General features: G+C 48.1%; 1 protein-coding gene across 2 annotated transcripts; it reads left to right on the top strand.

Moving 5' to 3' along the window:
- Window positions 1–26,878, top strand: LOC119453301 (noggin-2). Of its 2 annotated transcripts, XM_049667750.1 has the most exons (4): window positions 1–2,945; window positions 8,262–8,394; window positions 20,549–20,820; window positions 22,828–26,878. In XM_049667750.1, the coding sequence occupies exons 2-4, from the start codon at window positions 8,279–8,281 to the stop codon at window positions 23,250–23,252; spliced, it is 813 nt and encodes a 270-aa protein (XP_049523707.1). In that variant the 5' UTR covers window positions 1–2,945; window positions 8,262–8,278; the 3' UTR covers window positions 23,253–26,878. The 2 variants fall into 2 exon arrangements, with proteins under 2 accessions (XP_049523707.1, XP_037571267.1); XM_037715339.2 differs by lacking the exon at window positions 1–2,945 and having other exon boundaries at window positions 8,113–8,394.

The following is a 26,878-nucleotide window of genomic DNA, read 5'->3' as shown; positions in this document are numbered from 1 at the left end:
CGCTCTCTACGCCCACGTTTTTTTTTTTACAAAGTGTGCAGGACCTCTCAAACTGCGTACGAAATCAAGTTCGAAAATAAAGTGAGACAAAGGAGAAGAAGATTAGGCTGGCAGGGGAGAAGGGGGCGATACTCGGTGCCGCAGAGGCGAGCGTCTGTACACGTGACCCGTTCCTTCTCTCCACCGTGCCTTTTGTTACTGTTTTTGTTTCTTTTACTTAACCCGAGAGCAATCTCGGCAATCGAGGCAAGGGAGCGGAGGCCTGCGAGAGGCATCACCTAGCTGAGGCGGCACGCCGGTAAAGGCCAGCTCCTCGAAGCCATGGATGGGCAGCGGCGGCTCTATCGGGAACCGCCCCTTTTTCGCGGCTCCTGTCAGCGGGTCTGAAGAGTTTTCGCGAGCCGTCCTGTGACGGTGACGGTGGTAATACCCGAGTGACGCCGTTCTTCGCGTCGTCTGTTACGAAAACGCCAAGCGCTCAGAAACGCGGCACCTCGTTCACGCGGTTCCTGACGTCGACGGCTTGCAATGTTGATCTGTTCGCCGTCTGGAACGATGCTTCTTCTGGCCGAAGATAAGGCACCCGAGTACGTCATCTTTGGTCGACGGTAGCGAAGTGACGTCACCGTGACTGTCGCGGTCGGGGACGCCAAGTGTCCGGCGGTGGCTACTTCGGCGGGCGACAAGGAACCCGAGTGACGTCATCGTTGGACGTACGACGGTAGAGAAGGCAACTGGAGCACCAGGTGTCGGGATGTGGCCACGTTTTTTCGAGGCTCCAAGAGACGAGATGGGACAGTTACAACTTTCAGGCCGTCTGTGACTACGTTTCTAGCAGTGACCATATACCACATCGAAGTGACGTCATCACATCGATTTCGACGGAAAAGCTAGACGCACAGCGGTAGTCAAAACGTTTGCACAAGTAAACGACGTTAACAGGCGTCAAGAAAGATCTCAAAGGCTGATCATTCAAGCGAGAAGGAAGAAGCCAGTAATTAGAGGTGCGGAAGAAGCTTTAGCGCCTTTGAAGGTTAGGATTTCGACATTAAATTCGGGCGAAACACTGTCGCAGACAACGTTGAAGACACCAGGTGCAAGCAATTAGTAGTCGATTCAAAGTCTACACGCGAACGTACAGCAAGCACGGTTTGGTTCCGCATGCTTTGGGGAATTACGCACCACAAGTTAAGGCGGACGAAACACCGGCGACTCTCCGGCTAATGACGTCTGGAAATGATGTCATGACGCACGAGATATGGAAATATTCCCTGGGCTCTTCGCGTGAGCCATCTATGGCGTAAGGTACGGAGATCCTGCACGTAATAACAGTCGACTACTAAACAGAAATTGAAAAGACAAGTGACGCGTCTTTAGGAAGTGTGATCTGTGTGTGCATCTTGAAGCCGTAATGTTGGTGACGTCGCTGGAAAAAAACTTGGAGTCGACGGCTCAGTCAAGAGGAATAATTCCATGACCTTACCGAGTGTTGCATGCCTACAGCAGCAAGCCTTTCGACGAGAGTAATACAGCGCTTCCGTATCGTGGACAGCTTCGTATCCTTGACTGGAGTACGACACTGAGGCTTTCGCCTGGACAATACAAAGCCACACTTTTGTCTTCTGCCACGACACTCCGACAATAGCAGATGACAATAGCAGACGAGTGATTGTAGTGATGAATGCTTTAAAGTTGTTTGTCATACTGTACTCTTATACTTTTATCAGCTGAGAAGACTGAGGAAAGTGGCAACGAGTCGGCGTGATACCAGGACAAAGATATCAACCTGATATCCATCGACAGATGGCCTTCGATGAGCTTGAGTTCCAGTGATATCTGGATCGACAAGGCAAGCCTAACACACACACCAAAAGACTGTGCGAACTCTCCGGTGGGGAAACTTTGGCGAATTCACAACTGCCGGCACAACTGGGCAGTTGGTCCAGTTTGTTTCAACTACTACCATTACAGAGATAACGGATGACCTCTTGAAGATGCCAGCTGGAAATGCACTGTAGTGCAGTGACCTAGAGACATTGGATCCAGCCCGGCGGCAAATGATCGATGACGTAGAGTCCGCGGCGGCTCTCTTATTAGGTTAGAGTGCAATTGCAATCCAAATAACGTCCTGTTCCGACTGCAGAGTCCCACGGTTAGTTCGTGACGGGAAAACGTAATCGGACGCCGAACGAACATCGTCGGTCACTGGCTAACGACTCGGCACCGGTTGGAAACGTAGTGCACTTCATCTTTTTCTTTCGTCTGCTTCACGGTGCGCCGTCCGCTGCGGTAAGGACTCTTTCACCGAAGGACTTAAAGCCAAGTAAGTCATCAGAGAGACGAAAACAGACGTAGAACGTTCCTTTCTTCTTTTATATCTGTATCTGTCTCTCCATTCGATTATCTTCCACGCACAACGCTCTAATCAGCCCTGAGGCTTAGAAGGCTGACCAGGCGGACGCTATAACGAACGCCGATCGCTCGTCTGCTAGATCGAAGAAGAGAACTATACGACATAGATGACGCCTCGCTTTGTCGGCTTCGTTAAAGAGACAGCCTTTTAAAAAAGAAACACAGCCGCAACAGTTAGTTGCGGCGACGATCGTCGTTTCCGAACGTTATTGTACAACGTGATGCGAAAACTGGAGCGGCCGGGAACAACGTCGTGATCACTGGGCCGCTCTCCGTGTTCTTCTTTCGTACACGTTTTTTCCCCCGCATCTTTTGGGAGGTGCATCGCATCCCTCCTTTGCACCGCCAGTCCTATAGGACCAGCGGGCGGGCAGCCTAGCAGCAGCAGCAGCAGCAGCAACTCTCCGAAGCGGCGCCCAAACGCGAACGACGCCAGCGCCGACGGGGTGGTGGTGGTGTCCGTCGCAAGCTGGCAGTCATGAAGACCGCACGGCGTACGGCGGCCAGTCCGGCTCCTGTCCCCTGACTTTGAGGTGGGTGACCCATTACGTTATACGGGGGGCGCGCGGTTTTGTTTTCTCCGAACTGACAGCCCCCGCTAACGGATCACGCTTAGTAAGCACCGCATTAAGTTTACTATATAGTTCTAATTATTAATTATGTATTCAGTGGTTTTACGTACCGAATCCCCTATCCGATTACGATGTGCGCCGTAGCGGGGTACTCCGGATTAATTTTGAGCACCCGGGCTTCTCTAACGTGCATCCAGTGCACGGTACGCAAGAGTTTTTTGCATTCTGCCGCGGCCGGGGTCGAACGCGCTACCTCGAGCTCAGCAGTGCAACGTCATAGCCAATGGGCTACCGCGGCGGTTAGTTAACTAGCTCTCAACCCTGTAATGCCCCAACACTGTTCTACATCAAGAAAAAATTAAGAGAGTTTGTACAGCTTTATTTTTGGTCATGGAGAGTACACTTGTACAACAGAAAGCAACAGTCAAACGTTATTTGAGTCAAAACCTAATTATTCTAGTAATTAATAAATTATTTGTTTTAAAAACTACCCACACTTGAAATTATAGGCTATGCGTTACGTTTTCCGTGTTTACATCACGCTTTTCAGCTAGCCAACTAAGAATAGCATATATGCGATACGTTGGGCATTACAAGGTCGACTGTTAACAGTTTCTTTTCTTAAAAATGAATATGGCGATGGAGACCTTCCCTAAGGCATAATATTTGTTACGTATTATATATATCTGTGCCGTGAGGTCTGTGTTGTGAATGAATTCAAGTACTCTTTTGAAGCATCTGTTGTCATGTGCCCAACGACCACAGGTGGTCGTTGCCCTGTAGCGGAGGCCAGGTTTCAGTGTAGGTGACGGGAGCGTTCCGTTTGTGAGCCTGAACAAGTCCATACTAAGCGGACTAGTTAAGTAAGAACGAAAGTTAGATAACCAACGTCTGCCTCGTTAACGTCGCCAAATAGCTGGCCGCAATTTTGAATGGGTGCAACATGTCCAAACTGTCCCTTTCCATTGACGGAAGCAGATGCCTACCACCTAGCACATGCAGTTAACTTTGGTTTAGCTTAATTTAGTTTTCAGTGAACTAGTTCTAGCAGTTAGCGCAGTTATTAAGTGTGATAACTTTAGTTAGCTCAGTCAAGTTTAGTTTATTGACACAGCGCTGTTTAATCACAGCAAGAGCGCGCGGGGGTCTGTCTCTCTCTCTGTGTGTGTGTGCGTGTGCGCGTGTGCGCGTGTGCGTGTGTGTGTTTGTGTGCGTGTGTGACTGGAATTTATACCGGGTGTTTTAGCGAGGGCTTTAGGTGATTATAAAGCGCTAAATAGTAGCGAGCGACCAAGTTGTTTCTTTTCTAAACGCATCTTACGCGGCAACAGACGTTTGAATACAAGTGCAAATAACTAATCGAATAACTAATTGGCGAAACTTCGTTAATTATAGTTATAATTGCCAATTTTCGGGGACAGGATATGTAATTGCAATATTGAAGCTTTCCTGAGTATGAATGAAGTTTTAAAGGTTGACCGAATTGGCTATATAGACGGTTTGTGCTGGCGGCAGTTTTGAGAAATACGTCATCAAATTCGGCGGCAAAATACACTGCTCTTCTAGTTAACGCTCGCCAGCCCTGTCCTTCCTTTTATTTTTTTTCAGAGCTTATTTGGTTTAATTGGCACAGCCATGCATTTCGATGATAGCTCGGTTCTGGGGTCGAATTCACGAAAGTTTGCATTCTTAGCGCTGTTTATGATTGGCCCGCTTATGATGCGATTATGACCGACATTATGTTTGGCTGGAATAATGTCTTACAAACAGTTTCAGCGTAAGAACTAAATTTGTGAATACGGGCCTATTTTCCTGTTCGAATACATCAGAAAATCCGGAAATGCGTTCATTAGGCAATCACCGAACCGATTTGAACCGGACCCCTTGAATTTTATCTCTTGATAGGGAGTTAAATTGCAGTACATGCTGTTGAGATCAGAATTTTTTATTTATGGTCTCAACATCTTCCGAAAAGATCGGTGAAAATCGGTCAATTAAACAATTAAAATATACCTGTAACATATCATTGCTAACTTCGTAACTGTGCTCTGAAAAGTGACATCATGATTCTTAAACTTGTCTATTTGGGCGTCTGAAGCGTGCAAATTTTATGTATATATTTCACCCCATTTTGCGTAATATTCTTTCTAAGATAGCAATATTGCGTTCTGACTGTTGTAGAATGTGCTCACTTTGCATTCACATTCAATGTATTCCACTTTTCTGCTAAATATTTACTGAAATTACGCTCTTCAATTTTGACAGGTCCTCATGGCAATTTTTCCTCATGACCTTCTGCAAAACTTATGATCATGTATTCTGACAACGAGCATTAATTACTTAAACTAAACTTCGAAAATTGCCTTCAAGTAAACTTTTCTTACCGAAGGAGACATGTCTGAACAGTGGAAATTTTTGAAGTTGAAGTTTATTTCTTTCTTGGTTACAGAAAGAGGAACAAGTTCGAGGCTCAAGCAGTAGAAATATTTAAAGAAAAACTGGCTTCGAATATCGAGTCAAATATGTAACATTTTTTTTTCAATAAAGCTTAAAAAAAGGTCATTCCGAGGCTCAATCGTTAACCAAAGATTAATTATATCCTGCAATACAAGTTCATGTACGGATGTAATACTATTCGAAATTTCCTTAATCAATTAGATTATGTGGTTTTACGTGCCAAAACCACGATCTTATGAGGCGCGCCGTAGTGGGGGAGGACTACGGAATAATTTGGACCACGCGGGGTTCTTCAACGTGCACCTAAATCTAAGTACACGGGTGTTTTCGCATTTCGCCCTCATCAAAATGCGGCCGCCGTAGCCGAGATTCGATCCCGCGACCTCTTGCTTGGCAGCCCAACACCATAGCATTCGAAATTTCGAACACTGCCGCGCGTGCCTTGTTTAATTTTTTTTCTTTTGTGAGTGACCTCTTTTACCAAATTATCTCTGTTATCGTGTTATCGCTCGGCGCTACACACACTTGCTCATTTCGAAAAACTTGTGAACGCTGTTGTCGATTGGACAACCTAACTAGGCGTTGTCTAATCAGTTTGCACGCGTTAGACGCGAATACGTTTGAACGATCTCGAATCTAACACGATAGCACCGGCAATGCTTTGAAATGTGTGCTGACGCCTGTATGACGTCACCAGTGAGATTAGACTCGATGAACGTGCTCACCGCTATCATTGTCATATAGGAATGACGTTATCATTTTTTTTCTGGACACAAGTTTGCTCAATAAGTAGAGCTGGATTCTTGGGGAAAAAAAGGTTGCAGTCAACTCGAAAGTTGTACAAAACAAGGCAACCCGACACGGGTTCCTCAGAATGGAGCTTCCTTTGTCCTCTTCAGGGGATCGAACCGGGAAGACCTTGTTTGGGGCAATCGTTCTACCTAGTTACATAACAAGGGGCCGTATTCACAACGCTTTCCGTTCGTATAGCGCTTGTTTGCCATATTGCTTGGCCGCGTTCGTTAATAATATGGCCGGCATAGGGATTGGCCGGAATTTGTTCTTAAGAACAATTCTATACGTGAGAGCTTCTTTTGAGCATGGCCCGAGGAGGCTAGCAGACCAATGAGCGAGGCCGAAGTAATCGATAACTGGAAGCGCAGGGATGTCGAACATGGGGCGTGTGCTCACACAAAGATATTACGCTAGAATCGTTCGTAGGAGAGAATCACGGCCATGTCTGATGTCGGACATATATTATAAACGAAGGATGCAAAAACGCCCGTGTGTTTGCGTTATAGTGTACGTTAAAGAACCCCAGGTGGTCAAATTTAACCCGGAGCCTTGTACTACGACGTGTCTCATAATCAGAGCTGGTTTTGGCACGTAAAAGTCCAGAAAGAAGAGAAGAAGAAGAAAACATTCTATGACGAAAAAGCACTTAACAACGAAACGCTTTGTGAATTCGGCCTCGGTACTGCGCAAATCTACCAAGAGGAAAACGTTTCATTGGAAGTTTTATCACAGAGATGGATTGTTTGATTATTTATTCCTGATATTACTGATTCATTCTACTTTGTAATGTTCCTGTTTTATCACCGTCGCTAAGCCATGGCTATATATATTAAAAACTTTTGCTTCGAAACAAAGCATTTAATTCGAAAGTTCGATAATCGACTTCATTGAACATTCGATTGCGGCTGCATATGCTGCATTAGTGCGATTGCTGGAGCTTGAAAAAAAAAAAAAAAAAAAAAAAAACAGACCTATGTATGATATCCACCGGCCGCTTCGAGTGCTCATCATCATCATCATCATCATCATCAGCCTATTTTATGTCCGCTGCAGGACTAAGGCCTCTCCCTGCGATCTCCAATTACCCCTGTCTTGCGCTAGTGTATTCCAACTTGCGCCTGCAAATTTCCTAACTTGATCATCCCATCTGGTTTTCTGCCGACATCGACTGCGCTTCCCTTCTCTTGGTATCCATTCTGTAACCCTAATGGTCCACCGGTTATCCATCCTACGCATTACATGGCCTGCCCAGCTCCATTTCTTCCGCTTAATGTCAACTAGAATATCGGCTATCCCCGTTTGTTCTATTCGTTCGAGTGCTATTTGCGGGTAAATCAGTAGCTGTAATGGTCTTTCAAAAGCTTGCTAGTTTTACAATTGCTCAGCCAAAGGGTCATTTAAATTGCGGTGCGTATATTGAAGGAGATAAATACGAATGTTACTCATACAGTGGTAAGAAGATCGAAAGTGCGTCTGTCTATTCGTTGACCCGCCGTGGTTGCTTAGTGGCTATGGTGCTGGGTTGGTAAGCACGAAGTCGCGTGATCGAACCCGGCTACAGCGGCTGCATTTCGACGGGGGCGATATGCGAAAACACCTGTGTACCTATAGATTTAGGTGCACGTTAAAGAACCCCAGGTGGTCCAAATTATTCGGGAGTCCCCCACTACGGTGTGCCTCACAATGGGATGGTGTTTTTGGCACGTAAAACCCCAAAATGTTTGTCTATTTGCCTGCCTGCCTCAGATCTTCTAAAATACTCCATTTATTTCCTTGTGGTGCATCTAGCATCTGTGGTGTCCATGCCTTTTTCAATGTGCCGCGTTTGATTCCGTGCTGGTAACACGAATCACGAATACAGTGATCGATCGGCCCGTCTAACGGCGTCAGCCGTGAGATGAATCTACAATTTCATTTTAGCGAACGCTTTATGCAGATCCCTGGAAATTCGTTCACGTGTACCGCGTTCTGTCACGAATAAAGCGTGACACACACGTGACCCCGCGACTACTCATTGCGTCACAGGTGGTGTGCGCGGGACCATGCAGAGACGCCGGCTGGCGGGTCCGGTAGTGCTCGCCCTGCTCGTGCTCCTGCTCCTCGCGATGACGTCACGGACCGCACAGGCCCGCACCGGAGCGCCACCAAAGCCCCCAAGGTATGCCTGTATACTGAGACCCTCATGCACCCTACGTGTGGTCGGTGTCGGCGTATAAACACTCGAAAGCAGAAAATTGAATCGAAGCCTTTGTTACGGTTCAACAAAAATGGTTCATTTCTGGTTCAAATCAAACTAGAAAGAAGCTGTATGCTCGTTTGCCTTACGAAAGAATAATTACATGAAAACAGCATACATTTATTTTGTGCGAAATCTTAATGGTGCTCCTAAGCTGCACGGAAAACTTATTTTAAAAAAGATACGCGTTCTTTTTTTCAATTCACAAGTTGCTGAAAAGTGATCTCGTTGTGGAAGCACACATCAGAAGCAATTGGTCATAATTTCCGTCACACCTACTTCAGTTTACATGGCAGTGTCATCAAGAGCGACCGCCAAGCTATAGGAAGTGCGTCTTCAGTCCAGTGATTTATAAGTATCTAAAACGGTATAAAGGATTTATAAAGCGTGTGAGAGCGGTGACCGTATCATAGTTCGATGGCGAGAAATTGAATAACTATTTGACGGTCACCACTTTCAAGCCCTCGTGATTGTATAATTATAATGCGTGTCTCCCCACGAACCACGTTGAAAGGTGCAATAAAGGAGCTGCCTCTTCTAAGTCCATAGCCTTGTCATGCGCGTTTACAAATTAAGTAGCACGTTTGAGCAGAAAATGTACACAATGCAAGAATGAAAATCTGCAGGGAATGTGGCCATCTTGAACCGAAAACCGTTATCTCTTGTGGGGCCTCACACGTGCTCTTGGGACAAAGGAACGCAAGGGTATTTATTGTACCTTTCATACACTAATGCACGCTAGCCGAATTACCACGCATAGGACATACACATGGGTGCGCGACAAATCAAGGAAGTTCGACTCAACGCGACCGGATAGCGAGCTAATGTGTTCGCCCGCATGCTAGACACAAACGCCTAATCGTTCACGTGTACGGTCACGCGAACGGTGGCGCGTTCGAACGATTCGTAGCCTCGCGAGGCGGTCTCGCGAAGCGTGAATCGGCGCACGCGCAGAACGTACGCATCGCTCACCGACCCCACTTCGAAGAGGGAGCGCCTTCTTCCTTTTGCGCCCAAGTAACCCCGCCGTTAGGTGGCGTTAGCTGCGCAACGCTCGCGCCATCTCTCGCAATACGCCGCAACCACACCGACCTTCGCTGCCGTAAAGCCACGCGGCGAAGCCGGATTACAGGAGACGGGAGCCATGCGGGGAAAACGACATCAGGGGACGCGTGAGAGTCGCGCATCCCCACACTTTTCAAGGTATCGTCCCGGAGTGGAAAAAATCGTATCGTTCCGGTTCAGTTCCTATTCGATACTCTGCTCTTAGGTAGCAATGAACCGGTTCAACTTAGAATCCAACGTGCGCCGATGTACAGCCAATATCGCCCCTCAAGTATTTTTTTTTTAATCTGCGGTGACATTGTTTCTTGCTACTAGAAGGGTGGTTTTCATCAGGTCATTGAAGCGTGACGCCATCGGGCTGGGATGGTTCCTGGGAGGAAGACCATTCTCGCATCATCATCCGTCTATGTTTATGTCCACTGCAGGATGAAGGCCTCTCCCTGTGATCTCCAATTACCCCTGTTTTGCGCTGGCATAAGCTTAGTTAAACCGCATAACGGAATTATTTACAGTGTTCTTTTCTATGAAGCTAGTAGACTGTCTATTAGACATCTTGCAAAGATACGGTCACTGAATATTATTGACTAAAGCATAAAATTTCCGCAAACAGCCCATTCGGAAGTCTGTGGATCACAATTGACCAAAGCAAACATACATCTCAACTTTAGTCTATATAGATCGTACACAGACTTTAGATATTCAAAATAAGAATTTTTAAGAAGCCAAAGAAAAAATTCGTCGGCCCTTCCACTCCGTGAAGATGGTTAACGAGCGAAGTTGAAACATGCGTCCCCGGTGTTTATCGCTGGGTTCATCCCGAGGGTTCATTAAAGTATTTCTCCATTATGAGGTTACACGCACGTTCGACGGCGACGGAGAGAACGACGTCACTGACGGTATGCCCGCAGTCCGCCGTTGTCGCTTGCGTTCGGTGTCTCGAGTTTGCTCGGCGGAGTGGTTAGCAGCATTGGCCCGCCATTGCCGCTTGCGATTCTTCGAAATTAAATTGCTTCAAAAGTACGTCTGTCCGTTACGTAAGACAATGAATGGCTGATACTCCCTTAAGCAATGGTTCATAACCCCGCAAACACGGCCTCCCCATTACGAAGACAGAAGAGAAGTGAAATTCTACGCTGGAATGATGAGCGGTAACGCAGCCAGCGTGGAAGAATACGACGACGACGAACGCGGGAGCAGTGGCACGAGCGCGTGCCGAGCTCGAGCACGAGCGCAACCCGAGGGGCGCCAACGAGCCAGCTGCGAAAGAAGACAACGACGCTCGAGCCAATGCCCATGATGATCGTTTTCTGTACGCAGGCGATTTTGCCTAGCCACGTAGGATTTCAATTAGACATATAAAGCTTAGCTTTAGAACAGTAGGAAACCAATGCGAGGGCGTACGACGAAGGCTGTGGTACAATTTAGATATATTTTTCATGTGACGTCATGGACGCATCATCTCACCAAGCTAGTAACCAAACATCCCGACCAGGATGACGTCAGTGCATCATGTTGTCACGTGCACATTGTTTTGTTTTTTGACGGCCAGCTTTTTTCACCGTTTTATCAATTTTTGTCGATCTGCCGCTCGGCGCAAGACACGCTTGTCGTGCTGTCACGCTACTTGTTCGCGCATCTTGTCAACGTGCTGGTACCCCGAGATGAGGGCCACGACGAAGTCAACGCATGCAGACTATCTATGCCATAGAGTTTCATATTACTATAACTAGAGGGCAATGTGGCGCTGCGATCGTTCAACTATCATGGGAATGATGGGAAGTACAGGCTACGGATTGGCATTCTGTTGACTGGCGAACTAGTCTACAGGTATTTTTTTTATTTTTTAGGTTTTTATTTTTTATTTTTTAGGTTTTTTATTTAGAAACTCTATGATCTATGCAGAGTCTAAACTTATTTCAATGATGATGGCACGCTGACTGCCAATGAACCCTCCTCCTGCTGCACAATGGTGCAGAGTTATACCACATTGAGCGAGACAGTTACGCTATTCCCTGACACTATTCAGCACTAACTGCACTAATTTACAGTCGGTGGCAAGCTAAAGAAATGAACAGTAGCCATCTGAGGATGATTGTTAAAGAAAAGCGATAGGCTACTTGGTATAGGCTTGCGGCTCGGGGCACTTATTGGTCAGCTCTGTCGGTTAATGCTATGAGACGTGTGGGTGCTGTGACGGATGAGCATGTGTGGGCGTGAACTCGACCGGTAGCTATGACGCTATGATACGAGAGACTCGCTAACGTATGATTGGTAACGCAGCTATGGTTCTACCATCAGATGTGCTGGGACAAGCGTCTCGTGAAGCGTTGGCCGCATAGTACGACGTGCTGTTTAAGCCAGCCGTAATTTGTGGTGCGTATCAGGAAACTACCAAGAAAGAAAATAAACTTTCTTGCCGAGGCGGGATTCGAGCCCGCGTGCCCCCGGTCCCAAGGCGAGCGTCGTAACCACTAGGCTATACAGCCACGCTTGCGAAACATGCATTTATGCGAACCATATGATTGCGTTCGAGCGTAGTCGTCTTCATCCACAGCTGGCGCGTTCGTACGCTCGTGCTCTGCGAGAGAGAGAGAGAGAGAGACATTATAGTTGGAATTGGAAGGGGTAAACGTGCTCTGTGAGGTGAAGAGGTTTTGCGCGCTATGAGAGCGAGAGAGAGTTCCTGGAACGCGGTGTCGGTGTTGCAAGCTGCGCTATGCAACGCGCAGTGACGGCCGTAAGTCCGAGACGCGCGAAAAGAAATTATAATCTTAAGTAATCAGATGAAAAGTTCGCGCGCACTTCTGGAAAATGCTGGGCTACGATCGCCCAGCTTCGCTGTGGACTCCATCGCCGTGGATCGCCCAGCTTCGCGGCGGACTCCGTCGGCGATGGAGTCCGCCTTGCGAACTCCAGGGCTACAATTTGTAAATTGAAATAAGAGCCATCATGTAATTAGTTAAAAACTTAATTAGTGGATTTTTTATTTATTCGATTATGCATTTCAATTTCTTGTGCAAGTAATGTCCGCCTCTTCGAGTAGACCAGCTCATTAACTAGAATTGGGCTATCTGCCACAGGCAACCTTAAATAAATTTTGAAAGTGTTCGCTGAAACACCCTGTACAATATGCCCTTAAAATTGCAGAACACTACAATAAAATAATCTTCATGTAATTAGACAGCGACATTTTTTCCAACGTTTATTTATCAAGCTTCATTTCAAGCAGCAAGATCGTGTGCGAAACTGCGACTATGTACCTTCCGCATGCTGAGCGGCCCGCTGCTTGTTTACAACTTCACTCTAGGAAATGGAGTGTTGGCCGCTTACTACCGAGCAGAGGAGGCAATTGCTACTATTTAGGGCCTCGTTGAAGGTTGCTTTGTCCATTTTGGGTGAATACGATGCGCGAACGAACACGTGTAGCACGTGTTACCTTCGACGCGCGCGCCAGTTCTGCCGAGAAAAAAAGAAGTTCCGCCAAAGAGGTTCCGCCGAGAGGCGCGGAGAGTAGGGCCATCGGGTGGCAAAACTAAATACCCGATTCCCACCGGGATCGAACCCGTCTCCGCTGCGTGGGAGCCAGATACTCTACCACTGAGCCACGCAGGCTTAAAAAAAAAAAAAAAAACTGAGCCACGCAGGCATTTGCTATCGGGCAGCGGAAAATGTCCTATAAGGCAAGCGCGCAGGGGCAGACGACCCGAGCCTCGGCCATTATGGTGGCTCCATCTCGGTAAGGTGCCTGCAAACGCAGCGTGCGCAGGCGCAGACGACGATATGCAATTCAGACGAGGCGCGCAATCAACGCGATCCCGAGCTGCCGAGCCTCCGCCAGTATGGTGGCGCCATCTAGTTAAGTTGCCTGCAAACGCAGCGTGCCCTAAATCTGAGTTGCAGTTGTAAGGCTTGATCGGGCTCAGCAGACTGCTGTGCAGAGGGCATTACAAGCCGCAGCTCGCCGTCGACGCCAGGCGGACAGTTCAAATCGTTCTCGTCAAAACGAGGCGAAGAGACTTTGCCGCGAAAAACCCTGTTGTGCGTGGTGCCATGGTGCCACCAGCTTACGCTGTGACTGTGCTGCGTGTGCCGCGCCGTCCTGTGACTTTTTTATATAAATAGGCATTTGGTGCCGCAACTAAACGTCGCCTCCCCCCCCCCTCCCTCCCGTCCCGCTACGGCCTTTCACGCGACGGAAGAAGTCGCGTTTGCTCTAAATAAATGATGATTGTAAAGGAGGAAAGAGACGCCTAATTCTGCAGCCCTTCAGGGAGCACGGCGCAGAACGCGCGTTTCCTCTCCGCCGTGCGTTCGCTCCCCGTGAAAGCGCGCGTCCCTCGCGCGCGTTCACATCGCATATACAGCACACGGCGCGCAGCGCCGATTTCATCGCCGTTGACGTCATACGGAACCTCACGGCGACGGCGACACCGACAGCAGAAATCCGCTTTGGAGTGTCCATATAATTGCTATCGCAATAAAAACCAAATGCCACGTGACTGCACTCTGAACTCTGATTGGCGGACGCGCACGCGACGCGCCGCGCGAGGCGTTTTTCTCTACTCCGAGTAGCAGCACGCAGCGGCGCGATTCCATGATGGATCCTGCTGGGCACGCGTAAGAATGATGCGCGTGTCACATCATCCGCGCGTCAATCGCGCCTGAAATCGCGCCATGCGCTTCCAGTTTAGCACAGAAGCCCGACATTGAAACCATTACGCCACGGACGAACGCCTCGGCACGCGACATAGAACGCCTTTACGAATTTATCGCGGGCAAGCCAGTGCCTTGAGACGCTTGGCGCGGTTCGATTTGGTCACCTCGACAACCTGAACCGTTGCCATTAGTAACGATTGTGCGTGTTGGCAGCGTCTTCTGCACTTCAAAAAGTACAGATTGCTCTGAAATTTACGACAGCGAAGGCGTGTAAAGCGTAGTAAACAAAGCCACAACAACGTCTGAATCCACAAGCACGAAGATAAGACAAGTCCACGTACTTCCCATCATTCCCACGGTGGCTGAACGATTGCATCACCAGAGTTCCCTCTAGCAATTATTGTAGGACACTCTACGGACATCATCTGCTCGCGCAACAACTAGACAACGACGAAAAAAAGAAGACGATCACAGTCGCTATCTACCAACTGAAGCTATAATGCAAACACGTGGCCAATTTAAACATTGGGAGCCCTCAGCCGCGCAAAGTACGCAGTTCCTGGCCGAGTAGAAGTCGCGCACGCTCCCTCCCGCGCTGCCTTCCCGCTTTCCTCCTTTCGGGTGGGAGATTGAGTCTCCAGTTCCCCTTGCGCTCGGTCGCAAGTGCCGTAATTTAGTTCCGCAGCTAAACGTCGCCTCCCCTCCCTTCCTCCCATCCCCCCACGGCCTTTCGCATGGCCGGAGACGTCGTGTTTGCTCTCCGTCGTGCGTTCGCTCTCCGTGCAGAATACGGCGCGCGGCTACGAGTTTATCGCCGTTGGACTTTATACGGAACCTCACGGCGACGGCGACGGCAGGAATGCGCTTGGAGTGTCTATATAATTGCTATCACAATAAAACGTTGCGAGGCGAGAAGGTGGTAAAAACTTCCGACGCTGCTCGATGAGTGTCCCGTTCTGATCTCGTCGAAAACCTTCCAGCCGCCCCCAGAGGCACCGGCAACAGTCACCAACGCCGCGCGCGTTTGGTGCGAACGCGGGCAAAACGCCGACTGCGTCGACAACAGTTATGAGCGTTGCGATAGTGCTGCTGCATGTCCAATTTTATACAGCTGATAATACTACTATCCTTACTCCGTACAGCTCTCTACTAATTTGCTATCGCAATTGATGCTTCGCATTTCGGGTGAAACGGCGACATCTTTTTTTAAACCTTCTTGATATAACCCTAACCTTCCAGCACACTACCTGTCAGTGCCACTACTCCACAGCGTCAGCAATACATCGCGTTGGTGCACAGAATCAAGGAGACCTTCCCGGGGCATTATTAGCAGTCCATCATTCGGAACATTCCTTCCGTCGTGTGCCAGTTGAATCAAGTTAAAGCCAAGTTAAAGGACGCGAGGCGGGGGTGAAATGCTTCACCAAACTCACATGCGCTTTCCGGTCTTAACGATTGTTAGAGAAATGTTTATGCAAGAACTGAACAACCCGCCGGGTCAACCATGGAGGTTACATTGTACTGTAACCCTTTGTCACAGTCTGTTCAGCGACAGTGAATGCCGTCCTGTCTCCTGAATGCTTGGGTGTTTCTTTCCTTCCTTCATTCATAAGGGCGAAGCAATGAATGCGATAGTAACATGTTAGAATATTCTCCGGGGTATAATAATCGTAGCTGTAGTGGCAGTATGAATTGAACTAAACGTTGTGCTAGAGGTCCTCTGCTTGAATCCGGCCATCGGACAATTTCATTTATGTTTATTAAAGAAGCCACTTGCGGTGTTTTAAATGCGAAGCCTTTCTTGGCGAACATTTGCCATTTTGACAGTATCTATCTAGCCGCCTACGTCTTGGTGCTCTCGTGGTCGTTTCGTTAACTTGGTATGTACCGAAATTGTCATAGTATGACAAGAGCGTATGACAAACATAAATGACAGGTCGTGACAAGAATGTCATGACATGCGTGTCATGTAGGTCATGAAATAGCCGCCTACGTCTTGGTGCTCTCATGGTCATTTCGTTAACTTGGTAGGTACCAAAATTGGCATAATATGACAATTATGACTAATATGACAGCGGTTGTGTACGGTCACACAAACAACGCGCACAACTGTTGTCGACGGCAGCGGCGTTTTGCCCGCGTTCGCACCGAACGCGCGCGGCGTTGGTGACGTGTTTAAGAAGAACGTGCCAACCTTTGCCGTATACACCCATGGCGGTGTAGCGTAGCGACCATAAGGCCATGGTCCCTGTGGTCACTAAATAAATTAAAACCACCGGATCATATATATTTCTCATTCTCTAATAGTTCAAATAACCAATTACACCATCACATCTTAATAGTCATAATTGTAAATACATAATTCCCACCATAGTACAGCTTCGCTGGTCTTCCATCTCCACCCCAGTGGAAGGGCTGACAGTTTTTTTTTTTTCTGTTGCCGGACGCGACCATCGAAGAGTGAGCCCTTAACAGCTGCGCTGTAAAAAAAATTGCTTCCAAGTTCTTTCTAATGTTTGTTCACAATATCACTCACGTTGTAATTTTTAGTATGCTGAAGTTTCATTAGTGATTTCCAATAGCGACGTTCAAAAGGCAGATACAGGGCACTAAACACTTGACTCATCGTTTGGCCATGGTCTTTTGAACGCTAGCGGTTTGTGAGTTCCGCGGCGCGGTTTCTGTGTCGCCTCGAGAGAGGGCGCCACGCTGCGTCTCGCCTCCTTCAGGTGCTTTTCTTCTTCAATCTGGGTAGTGTGGTCTATCTCCCTGGCGTCTTTCGCTGCCTGTCGTGCCGCGTTCAGCCGGTTTCCTTCATCTAGCTGGGCACCGTCCATATGGACCAGTGTCCAGCAGCAGTGCGGTGCGGTGTGGGGGGCGTGCTGTTGCGAACATGCACTACACCCATTTAAGATTGTGGAGAGTATCGTATCCAACTAATGTGCTTTGCAGGTAGCCATTTCATGCTTACATCTACTGCCGATCAGGGGAGAGCCAGCAATTTTATTTGGGGAAGTTCTCGCGGACAAGTTTCCTTCGCCACGATGCAAAACCTGCGGACCCAATGCGCACCTGATGTAGCAGCGCTGCTGGAAGTAGTCCTGGTAGTCCCGTCGTTTTTTTTTTTTTCGCGTTCTCTTACGTAGAAAAGAGAGAACATAATTGTTTCTTTTTTTTACAGCACATCATTTGAAACGATACGTGTAGCATTCCCCAGTCTGTTACTGATACTTTATTGTATTTCTTAGCCTCCTCTGGGTGTTCGCACAGGCAAGAACGTCGCACGTTTTAACCGTTCCTCAAAGGAAAAGTGGCGCGCGCGTTTTCTTGTCAGTGTTCGTCGCTTACTTATAGCTTGCTGTCCAACCTGTCAGCTTTTCTAAAAGACGGATGATCAACTTCAGCTACAAATTGCTGTTGAAGCGGCCAGCACAAGCGTGCACAATGTCTACGCAGAAACCAGGGGAACCCACCGGCGAATGAAAAATTGGTAAACGCTTGAGCTTCGCCTTTTAGAGTAGGACGCGATAGCATTCAAGGGTCCCTGACTGCTTCTCACGCTTCTCGGCAACTTTAGCTTATGCAACCGTAATATTTACTGGGAAATGCTTGCGGCGAACGCCTTGCACGAATACGAGCTTTCTGCTTCTTTTTTTTTTATTTCCCCCGCACGGTCGGCGTCGCGGCGGCCGCGGATACGCGCAGGTGCTGCAGCTAGCGTCATCTGGTGGTGCTGCATGGAACCATACGGTGCGCTCCATACTGTGATTGGTAGAAAATGTTTCGTTCACGGTCAACACACGGTTATAACGCCGGATTTCCTGCGCAACTGGGCCCTCAAAGCTATCGACAGGGTCCCTATCGCTTTAAAGCTGTCGGCATGGTGAAACGAGTGAGCGAGCTGGCGCCGACTCTATACCAACGCCAGCGTCTGTAGTTTGTTCTCACAGACACCGCGGTTGTTTCGGAGTTCCGACGCAGGCTATACGTTGTCCGCTGTTCAGAATTATAATATTCGCGGACAACTTTTCTGTGGTAATGAAGGGAAAGCTACGGAGACGAAACGCTCACACTTGTGAGTCACAACTGAGAGCGCTTCTGAAACAGAGTCTCGTGTTTAAATCCACGTTAGTTTAGGCTGGGGAAGAGAAAACACCTCATTAGGAGCACTTAAATAAGATAGAACGCATCACTGAGTGTAAATGTTTGCTCATTTTGCGGTTTTACCCTTCTTTGTCTCAGCAAACGCGAAACCGTCGCACGTGAAAGCTGCGTCGATTCAGCGTCTGTTCCGAGCAAACGTCAAACGCTGCCGGACTACTTCGCGCGGTAACACATGCGCAGCAGCCACGCGCCCGTAGCTTTCCCTTCATTGACACAGAAAGCTGTCCGCGAATACAGATACATATAGGTTGTATTTAAACATCGATTACGCACAGAAATTCACACCAAGTCAACCGTGTCTGCATTCGGGAGTCGTAGAAATCGGCACCGAAACCATTTCCAAACACGCCCGGACTACATTGCGCACGAATACATGTGCAGAAGCTCCGCCCCCATAGCCTTCGCTTCATAGCCAAGAAGAGTGGAGTGGTCTTGGTTTTTGCCATCTGACAGTGCTCAGCGGTGATAATTATCCGAAAATGACGCCAGCTGTTCCCTAGTGAGCTTTGGTTTGGAGTCCGAGTTGTTTTATTCCACCAAAGTGCATTTCTTAACCACCATAGTCTTAACTGCGTCCGGGATTCTCGGCGTGATGTCAGGGACCCATGATCGGGGTTGCTCAACCTATTCTGCGCGGGGCTAGATCGGCTACGTGAGAAAATATTCCTTGCGGGATGCTTAGATTTGTTTACGCACATGATACGTTGTCTGGCCCGGGTACATCAGAAAGTCGTTAACGTATGAAGCGCACGTCCCTCCTACTTCGATATTAGGCATTTCCTTGGGGGTTGTCGTGAGCTCGCCTCGTGATGCTCCTGTTGTCAGTGGTCACGCTTCATTGGCTGCAAGAATATCTTGTGCTCGCTTGAACGATTATCGGATATGGCGCATAAATGTGGCGCTCTTTGCCCGTTACGCCAACTCGGGGCTCTGTAGAATAAGAACGAGCTGGTTAATTAGTCATCGTTGAAACCATTCCCTTCGTGTTTTGAGCTCATTGGAAAATCGCTGGCGTCAAATTTTTATTCGATGGCCGGTATAGGACCAGACCTGTCCGAATCACGCAGGAGCTAAACTGTATATCTAGCGACGTATGAGGTTGTTATAAACATGGAAATGTTAATTTCCTTTTCATGCAGTAAAAACCACGATAGGCAACGAGTTCGCTATCGCCAGATTTTAGAAGAAAAAAAATGTTGGTGCTTCTACTCAGAATGATTGACACCGAGACCTCTGTTGACAAGACCTCCGTTTTGACAATACCACTGTTGTGTAATTACCAGTCGAGACTAAAAAAAAAGTGTACATACTGACATCTAAAATTTATCTTTGCCTTTTTATTGCGTTTAACGAAGGTTCAAACCCTCTGAACTCTAGCAAAAAATACTGGCGAGCGTCACAACACCTTGAATGATCTATTATAATGCCACTTACAACGAACAAGTTTCGGTTTCGGCACTCAGGAACCGGGTGCGACATGAATGGTGTCAGCCTGTTGCGCTCCGTTCCTGTGATCGCTACTGCTGCCGCATGTGAGCGGAACCTACAGAAGAAACACGCGCAGCATGCCTGTTAATTTTTTATGAGCAACGTCACCGTATACCTAGCCTTATCGCTATAGTTAGTAGTACTTGAATTGAGCTCTAGTTGGTACGGATTCATTTCTTTAAATCAACCCAAGCAAACAACGACACAGAGAAGACACACGAAGAAAAAACGACGACAACGTCACTCATCAAACTAACAACTGATCGTTTATTCAGGAAACACTCATTGTATGCCCACAATTAGTGCGTACTTAGCGCATGCGCCGCATCGAATCCCAGCATCCATCCGGCACACTCATCATCTGTGTTCCAGAAGTGCTATTTCACTATCTAGTAGCATTAAGGAAGCTCCGAATAAATCAGAATGATGATGGATGTGCACGGCAAGATTGCTTAATCTGTGACGTCACACTAACATGCCGGCGCTGAAGTTACGGAGCGAAATTCACAAAATGGAACTTTGACTTTCGTTTATTCTTCTATTAATCAATCTATTGCCGCAAAACCTGCGCAGTTAGAGTTTTGAAAGGATACTTTATCAGCCTAAACTGATATAATGCTTCTCTTTAGTGTCTCTAAAAGTTAATCACAAGTCGTGCGCATGGAATCTTCCGCATCGAAAATATTTTCAACGTTTCGCGCAGGCCCTCCAGGGCTCGTCAGAGTCACCAGATGGCGCAACTGCAGCAGCGCCAGGACGGTCATCAGGGTCAGGACGTCAAGCCGCCGCTACTGCTGCGACCACTGCCCTCGGACGACCTTCCGGTCATCGATCTGGTCGAGCCCGTCGGGCACCTGTACGACCCGGGACCCGAAGACCTGGACCCGGTCAACCTTCAGAGGATCCTGGCGGGGCACTTTGACCCAAAGTTCATGGCCGTACAGAGGCCGAAGGAAAGCTACCTCCATCCCAACGGTAAACAACAGATCTGTAAAGCTTCCAGTGCGATCCCAAGCAGGACTGGAGTTTGAGCCAATGTAAGACCAATATGGGTTCAACGTGACTGTGCATAGATCTCGCTAGGGAATCACTTTGAGTGATTGGAAGCATGTGCACGTGAACCTACATTGGTCATATGCTAGATCGATATGAGCCCAATGTTGTGCCAGCATTGGTCCAACTTCTTGTGCTGCTGGAGAAGGATCTTTGAGGAACCTCCAAGAGTCTAGTATGGGTGTCACGCCACGAGAAATTTAGGAGTGAATTTCATGGCTAGCACAAGTTGTTTAGGAGAAATGCTCTTAAGCTGGCGCTCCCTATTTCATTATAACTTCAGATATCCTCCGATTTGGCCGTCTCTCAACTTATGTGAATAAAATTTGTCAATGTTAAATGAAACAAGGCAAATTGTCGTGATATTTGGAAGCACTTTCTTTTGTTTTGGCAATCATTTTCAGAACACTGCTGAAAATTGGGATATTTAAGAAAAAGTATGCTCTATTATTTACAAGTCTAACTCCTCGATAAAAACAGGCATCGCATTCCTGTAAGCATTGTCGATTAGGACGTCTAAAACGCGGAGTGTTAACACACTATAAGTTGACTATAAATGTTTAGATCCTCTGTGAATCTAAATTTCGCAGAATTCACGTAGAGTAACTATTTCCCGTAAATCACAAACTAATACATAAATCTCTTATGCACTCCAAAACGTGCACCTTACAAAATTGTAATCGTTTGCGGTGCGGGTCATTATAAATTACACAAGGACACATGGAACAGACGAGGACAAGCCCTCGTCTGTTCCATGTGTCCTTGTGTAATTTATTCGCGCTTGGTTTTCCAGTCAACATGTCAGACCTCTCAAACACGCAGCCTGCACAGGCCTAGTTTGAGGCCCACCAGGTCGTTTTAATTTCTCAGTCACCTTCGTGCTTTCAAGATGGCCAGGTCCTACATCAACGCTCTCCCTCTTCTCTGAAATGCCAAAGCACGGCATGTGCTGCGAGTCACGTGGTACTGGCCACAGTGTGGTGACATTGGCAGTGAAGAGGCAAGAATGCCACCAAAACAGTGCACGAACAATCGAAGTCTTTATTGGGAGAACGTGTGCCAGGAGTAAAAGCAATACTTAAACGACTACGATAGCATTAAGCGCACCATCGCCGGTCGTCGAATAAAAAATCACTCTGCGCACGTCCGCCCGCAATAATGTGCACATGCTTCACTGAACATACGAAGGCAGTAGTCACTATGGCTCGCGGTAGATTCTAGGTTGTTGGCTTGTGCAATCTGATTAGACACGCCGGTCTCGCTATCAAATGAACGGCAATTTTCACGAAGTTCTGAATACAGCAAGCGCATGATAGAATTCGATAAAAGCGGTTAGGCAAAAAATTAAACAATTTGCGCCTAAGTGAAAGAGAACACTTAATTTCTGCTCAAGCAGCGAATCCTTGTAACGTGTAAGCCAGAATGTGCCTTACCTTAATTTGCTGTAAACGAAAATATGTGGCTCCCTTCCATATCGGCGCGCGGTGCACAGTCCCCATCAAAAGTTTACGGACCACAAGGTCTGAGAAAATGGTGAATATTTCCGCGGCCTTGTATTCGGATATATTATGTGTTATTACTTCAAGCAAACTTCATATAGTGTCGTACGGTTTCACTGGCTGCGGCCACAAACTGCTCTGAAATTCAACTATCTGGCAGAACCTGCGCCCCGCTAAGTTTTATACCGACGTTTTATTTCCAGCACTACGCATGTCGCCCAGCCGATATCCCTAGCCAAGACGCTCTCATAGCACAATATGGGGCCGTATTCACAAAGCGTTTTATTCCGCAAGTGCTGTTCGCCATTGGGCGGCCATATTCGCTAATATCATGTCCGACATCGTGATTGGCTGGCTTATATGCTCTTAGGAACAATTCTAATGTGATAACTTTTCTTTGAATACAAGTCCTCGTTTGTCGCTAATGCAGGAAGCCTCAAGCCGGGCTTCCGGCTCAGGAAGGGCCGCCTGGTGCCCGCCAGGCCGATGCCCCGAGAGCTGCAGAAGATCCGGCTCAAGAACATCGAGCTCCCCGGCGGGCTCCGGGTCCGACTGGACATGGGCCGGAGGTTGAGGCGCAAGATGCGCCAGCTTCTCTGGACTTACACCTACTGTCCGCTGGTGTACCGGTGGAAGGACCTGGGCCTGCGCTTCTGGCCCCGATGGATACGCGAGGGCCGCTGCTACAAGAGCCGGCGGTCGTGCTCGTTCCCGCCGGGAATGTCATGCCGAGAGAAGAGCTCCACGGAGAAGACGGTGCTCCGCTGGCACTGCCGGGACTGGACGCAGAGGCGCCAGTGCCGGTGGATACTGGCCACCATATCCATACTCGTCGAGTGCTCCTGCTCGTGCTGAGTGCCGTAGCGCTGGCGTGCCACCTCCTCGCGTCACGTGAACGTTTGAGACGGTGCGAAAGTTCTGTGCTAAATACCATTGCTGGAAACCGTGCTACGAGCTCTTTTTTTGTCTAGCACGGTTCTGACGTAAATCTTGTCAGGAAGCGAGCCGCAGAGTGATTCAGTGTGTGTGTCAGACTTCGAAAGTGCTCGTGAATATCTGCAGACGACGTGACTCAGGTGCGCATGGAACAACTGAACACCCCGTGATCTTGCGCACTTCGGAGGTGATCGCTGCTCGAGGTGCTGAACTAAGAATCACGTGATCCAGGTGTCCAGAACATATGAAAGCCGCGTGTTCTAGCGTACTTCGAAGGTGCCCGCTGCTCGGGGTGGTGAACATGTGATAACCACGTGACTGCGATGCACAGAACATCTGAGAACCACGAGATTCACTGTTGTACGTATAGCACACGTGAACTGCAACTCTAGTGCCGGTTAACCATGGATGGCAAGCGCACGACAATCCACTTAAGCTCCGAGTAAAAAGAGACCCAAAGTGATTCAGTGCGCGTGAGTCTTCAAATGCGTCCGCTGCTCGAGGTGGTGAACATGTGAGAACTACATGGTCTATCGTCACACCGAAAGCACACGTGAACTTACCTCAACGCTATTGCCGGTTAACCACGGATGTCGAATGCAGGACATTGCACTTTCCTTGAGCGCCGAGATAACAATGGTGACCTCTGGAAGTTTTCGAAAGTGAGAGTAGTTTAGTCGGACTTTGAGTGGGCAAAGCCGAAGAATCTTCGACAGAGTGATGTCGCATTGCAGCTAAGAGGTCCTCAGCAGTTTTCGACGCTCGCGATAATAGGACTCTGTGCGTCGACTCGGGGCATAACTTTTACAACAGCTAATCGTATTTGCGTTGGATTTACACGACGAGCCCGCATTGTTGGAAATGTCGCGGCTTGGTAGCACTTTATGTACGAGTGTATGTGTCGCTCAAGATGGTGCGTTGACCTGTGTCGCCCAGAAGCGCACTGCAATAACTTGATTCTCATGGTGAGCGCAACGATCCGACGTGCTCCCTGCGAGTGGGTTCTCAATATAGTCGACGCTGACGCTAGGCAGTGGCCTCTCCCCGGCGTCGTGAAGTGCGCTGAACAGCAGGCGTACATTCTCACTCGCACCTTGCAACACTGGAACTTGCAAGCATACTGAGCGTCAAACAGAACAAGGCTGACGACCCACCCATGCTTTCTTTTGTCTCGTTTTCCGGAAACTGTGAACTGTAGCCCACTGCTTACATGGAAGTTCCAGTCCCTAACTTAAGGACATGACTGCTGTCCAACTTGGGCACTACAACCCTGCTGGCTCGCCGTTCTTTGTCCGGGATACAGGACCTGAAGTGTGTATGACAAGTGGCCTGTGACACTGCTGGACACACTTGGAGAATCGTGCCATCTTTATAAACCTGGGCCAATGGTCGTATGATGGCACTTCTGCAAGTTTTGTCGGAAGTAGCCTTATAAGAGTGCCCGATTCCAAAAACAAGCTCTGCCCCTGACGGTACTGGGTGCTTCTTTGTCGTACCCTCTCAAATGCCGCAAGGCCTTGAGGGTCAAATAAATAAACTAGGTTACGGTCTGCAAGTAGCTGTACCACTTAGGCGTGTCGTACGTAGACGGAGACGCACATGCTATTGTACGCGATTGCTAGAAGCTGGTCTTGTGGCAAGCTCGCATAAGGCAGTGCATCGGCTGGCTTCTTTCATGTTGCTTATCTCTAAGCACCATGGCCCTGATCTCTCGACGTGCTCGTCAGTAAATATACGCATCAGCGTGTCTTTCTGAGTGCGCAAACGAAGACCTTTGTGTTTAACTTTTGAAATCTGTGGACAGCTTACTGACGTGCATATAATCAGTGTCCTTGATATAGGTACTATAGCACTGCTTTTGTGTAATGAAGAGAGTGGGCTCGAAAGAATATTTATGTGTACTGGTGGTGAGAACACGTGGTTTTGCAAGATGAATTGCACAACTGTCCTTCAGAAAAGAACTTCACAAACGCAATGCGATCGAGTTATCGGAAACTTGAGCGAGGGGACCTCAAACAAATCTAGAGAAAGCCTTAATGAATTCGGATTTCGCAGCATGCTGTGTGCGAAAACACTGGCATCCGGACTCTGTGCGAAATTTCAGGCGTATGAGGCAATTCCCGGACACTGCAGTTTAGTATTTAAGCAATATATTAGTCACGGCAAACCAATTCAGACCTTCGAGACATTGGAGTGCTTCAAGAAGCCGTGACGCCTTCATACTTCAACCTTCACGTGAATTACGCTTAAAAATGGGAGCGCCAAGACAATGTCTTGCTTAAAAACCCACGCAGTCAATGACGTCGGTTCATGCGTAACCCTGCGCGCGGGTGCTGTAATATGCCTTGCCGTATCTTGTTACCTCAAGCGAAGATATACATACTTCGCGATTTCAGGCCTTGCTGGCCAGCTTCAGCGGAAGCGTGTGTGAAGTCGCAGATCTTAGAGGATCGGGTCGCACAGCAGTTTTGGTGTGCAGAAACTAACAGGGCTATATCCTGCTCCTGTTTGTGAATCTCCTTTTACAGTTGACAAAACCGGCTAAGGGTGTTATGAACTGAAATCCTCATAGACTTGTAGCCCTTCATTTGAGCTACAAGGAGCCTGATTAATCCTGGCATTAACTAGTATCATCAACAAACCCCAATCACCTCGTCAGATGCTGCTCGTCACGGAAGTATATCATATTTTAATCTATCACGAATGATTTTTTCCCCTCAGAGATAAAGCGCTTAAGATGTACTGACTGAGTCGCACTGAGCTTGCACGAGTACAGTCCTATCACCGAGCAAGTGCGAAAGACATACGTTTGTTCACCGTCAGGCAGCATCTTGTCGTGGGTTGTACGTTCTTCTTCTCAGGTTTACTGTGAGATTTATATATACAGACAGTGTTCAACAGACCATTAGTCTTGCTATAGGTATGCAAGCGAACTGCTCCCGGCGTTCTGCAGTCACAAGCTCTCTACTTGAATGTCGTATAGTACGCAAGGAGCTGTACATAAAGTTTCAGACCGCAAGATTAGCTGCTTCAGATGTACTGCTACACTACGACCTCAGTGCAATTTATCACTACCTCTACTTAAAGGTCGTATCTTCACGTATTTCTCTCGAGGTCGTACGAGGGATAAATTCCCCAGCTATCGTGGCTATATTCGTCCTACATGTTTCCCTAGTTCCTTGTCAACTTCACGTGTGCCATCCTTGAACCTAGCAGGATACCCTGCTTACAGCGATGCCATATATTACATATTGTTCTCCATGTTATTTATGAGCATAGATGCTAGTTCATAACCTGACTGCGCTGGCGGTTGGAAGTTCTCTGTCTTGGCACTAGAGGGCGCGGTGGACGCCGGAAGTAGTCCGTGCACGTGCCAAGAGTCACGTGAGTGGGGTAGGTTCGCGCAGCCCGCCCCCCCCCCCCCCCCCCCCGTACCCAGTGTTGGGCCATTTGTACTGTGACATTTTGTTTGTGTGTGTATGCGAAAGAATATGGTTCAAGTGTGCATTGTTGATTTTAGTGGTGACCGAATAAAGTCTTCAAGA

The sequence above is a fragment of the Dermacentor silvarum genome, chromosome 5, assembly GCF_013339745.2.
Source record: "Dermacentor silvarum isolate Dsil-2018 chromosome 5, BIME_Dsil_1.4, whole genome shotgun sequence".
Taxonomy (NCBI): domain Eukaryota; kingdom Metazoa; phylum Arthropoda; class Arachnida; order Ixodida; family Ixodidae; genus Dermacentor; species Dermacentor silvarum.
This window is presented reverse-complemented; position numbering and strand designations above follow the sequence as displayed.

Excerpts from the sequence above, each read along its gene's own strand:
- LOC119453301 (XM_049667750.1), top strand. The coding sequence starts at position 8,279 with ATGCAGAGACGCCGGCTGGCGGGTCCGGTAGTGCTCGCCCTGCTCGTG. Across the intron at positions 8,395-20,548 it reads GCGCCACCAAAGCCCCCAAG|GCCCTCCAGGGCTCGTCAGA; the intron begins GTATGCCTGTAT and ends CGTTTCGCGCAG. Across the intron at positions 20,821-22,827 it reads AAGCTACCTCCATCCCAACG|GAAGCCTCAAGCCGGGCTTC; the intron begins GTAAACAACAGA and ends TCGCTAATGCAG.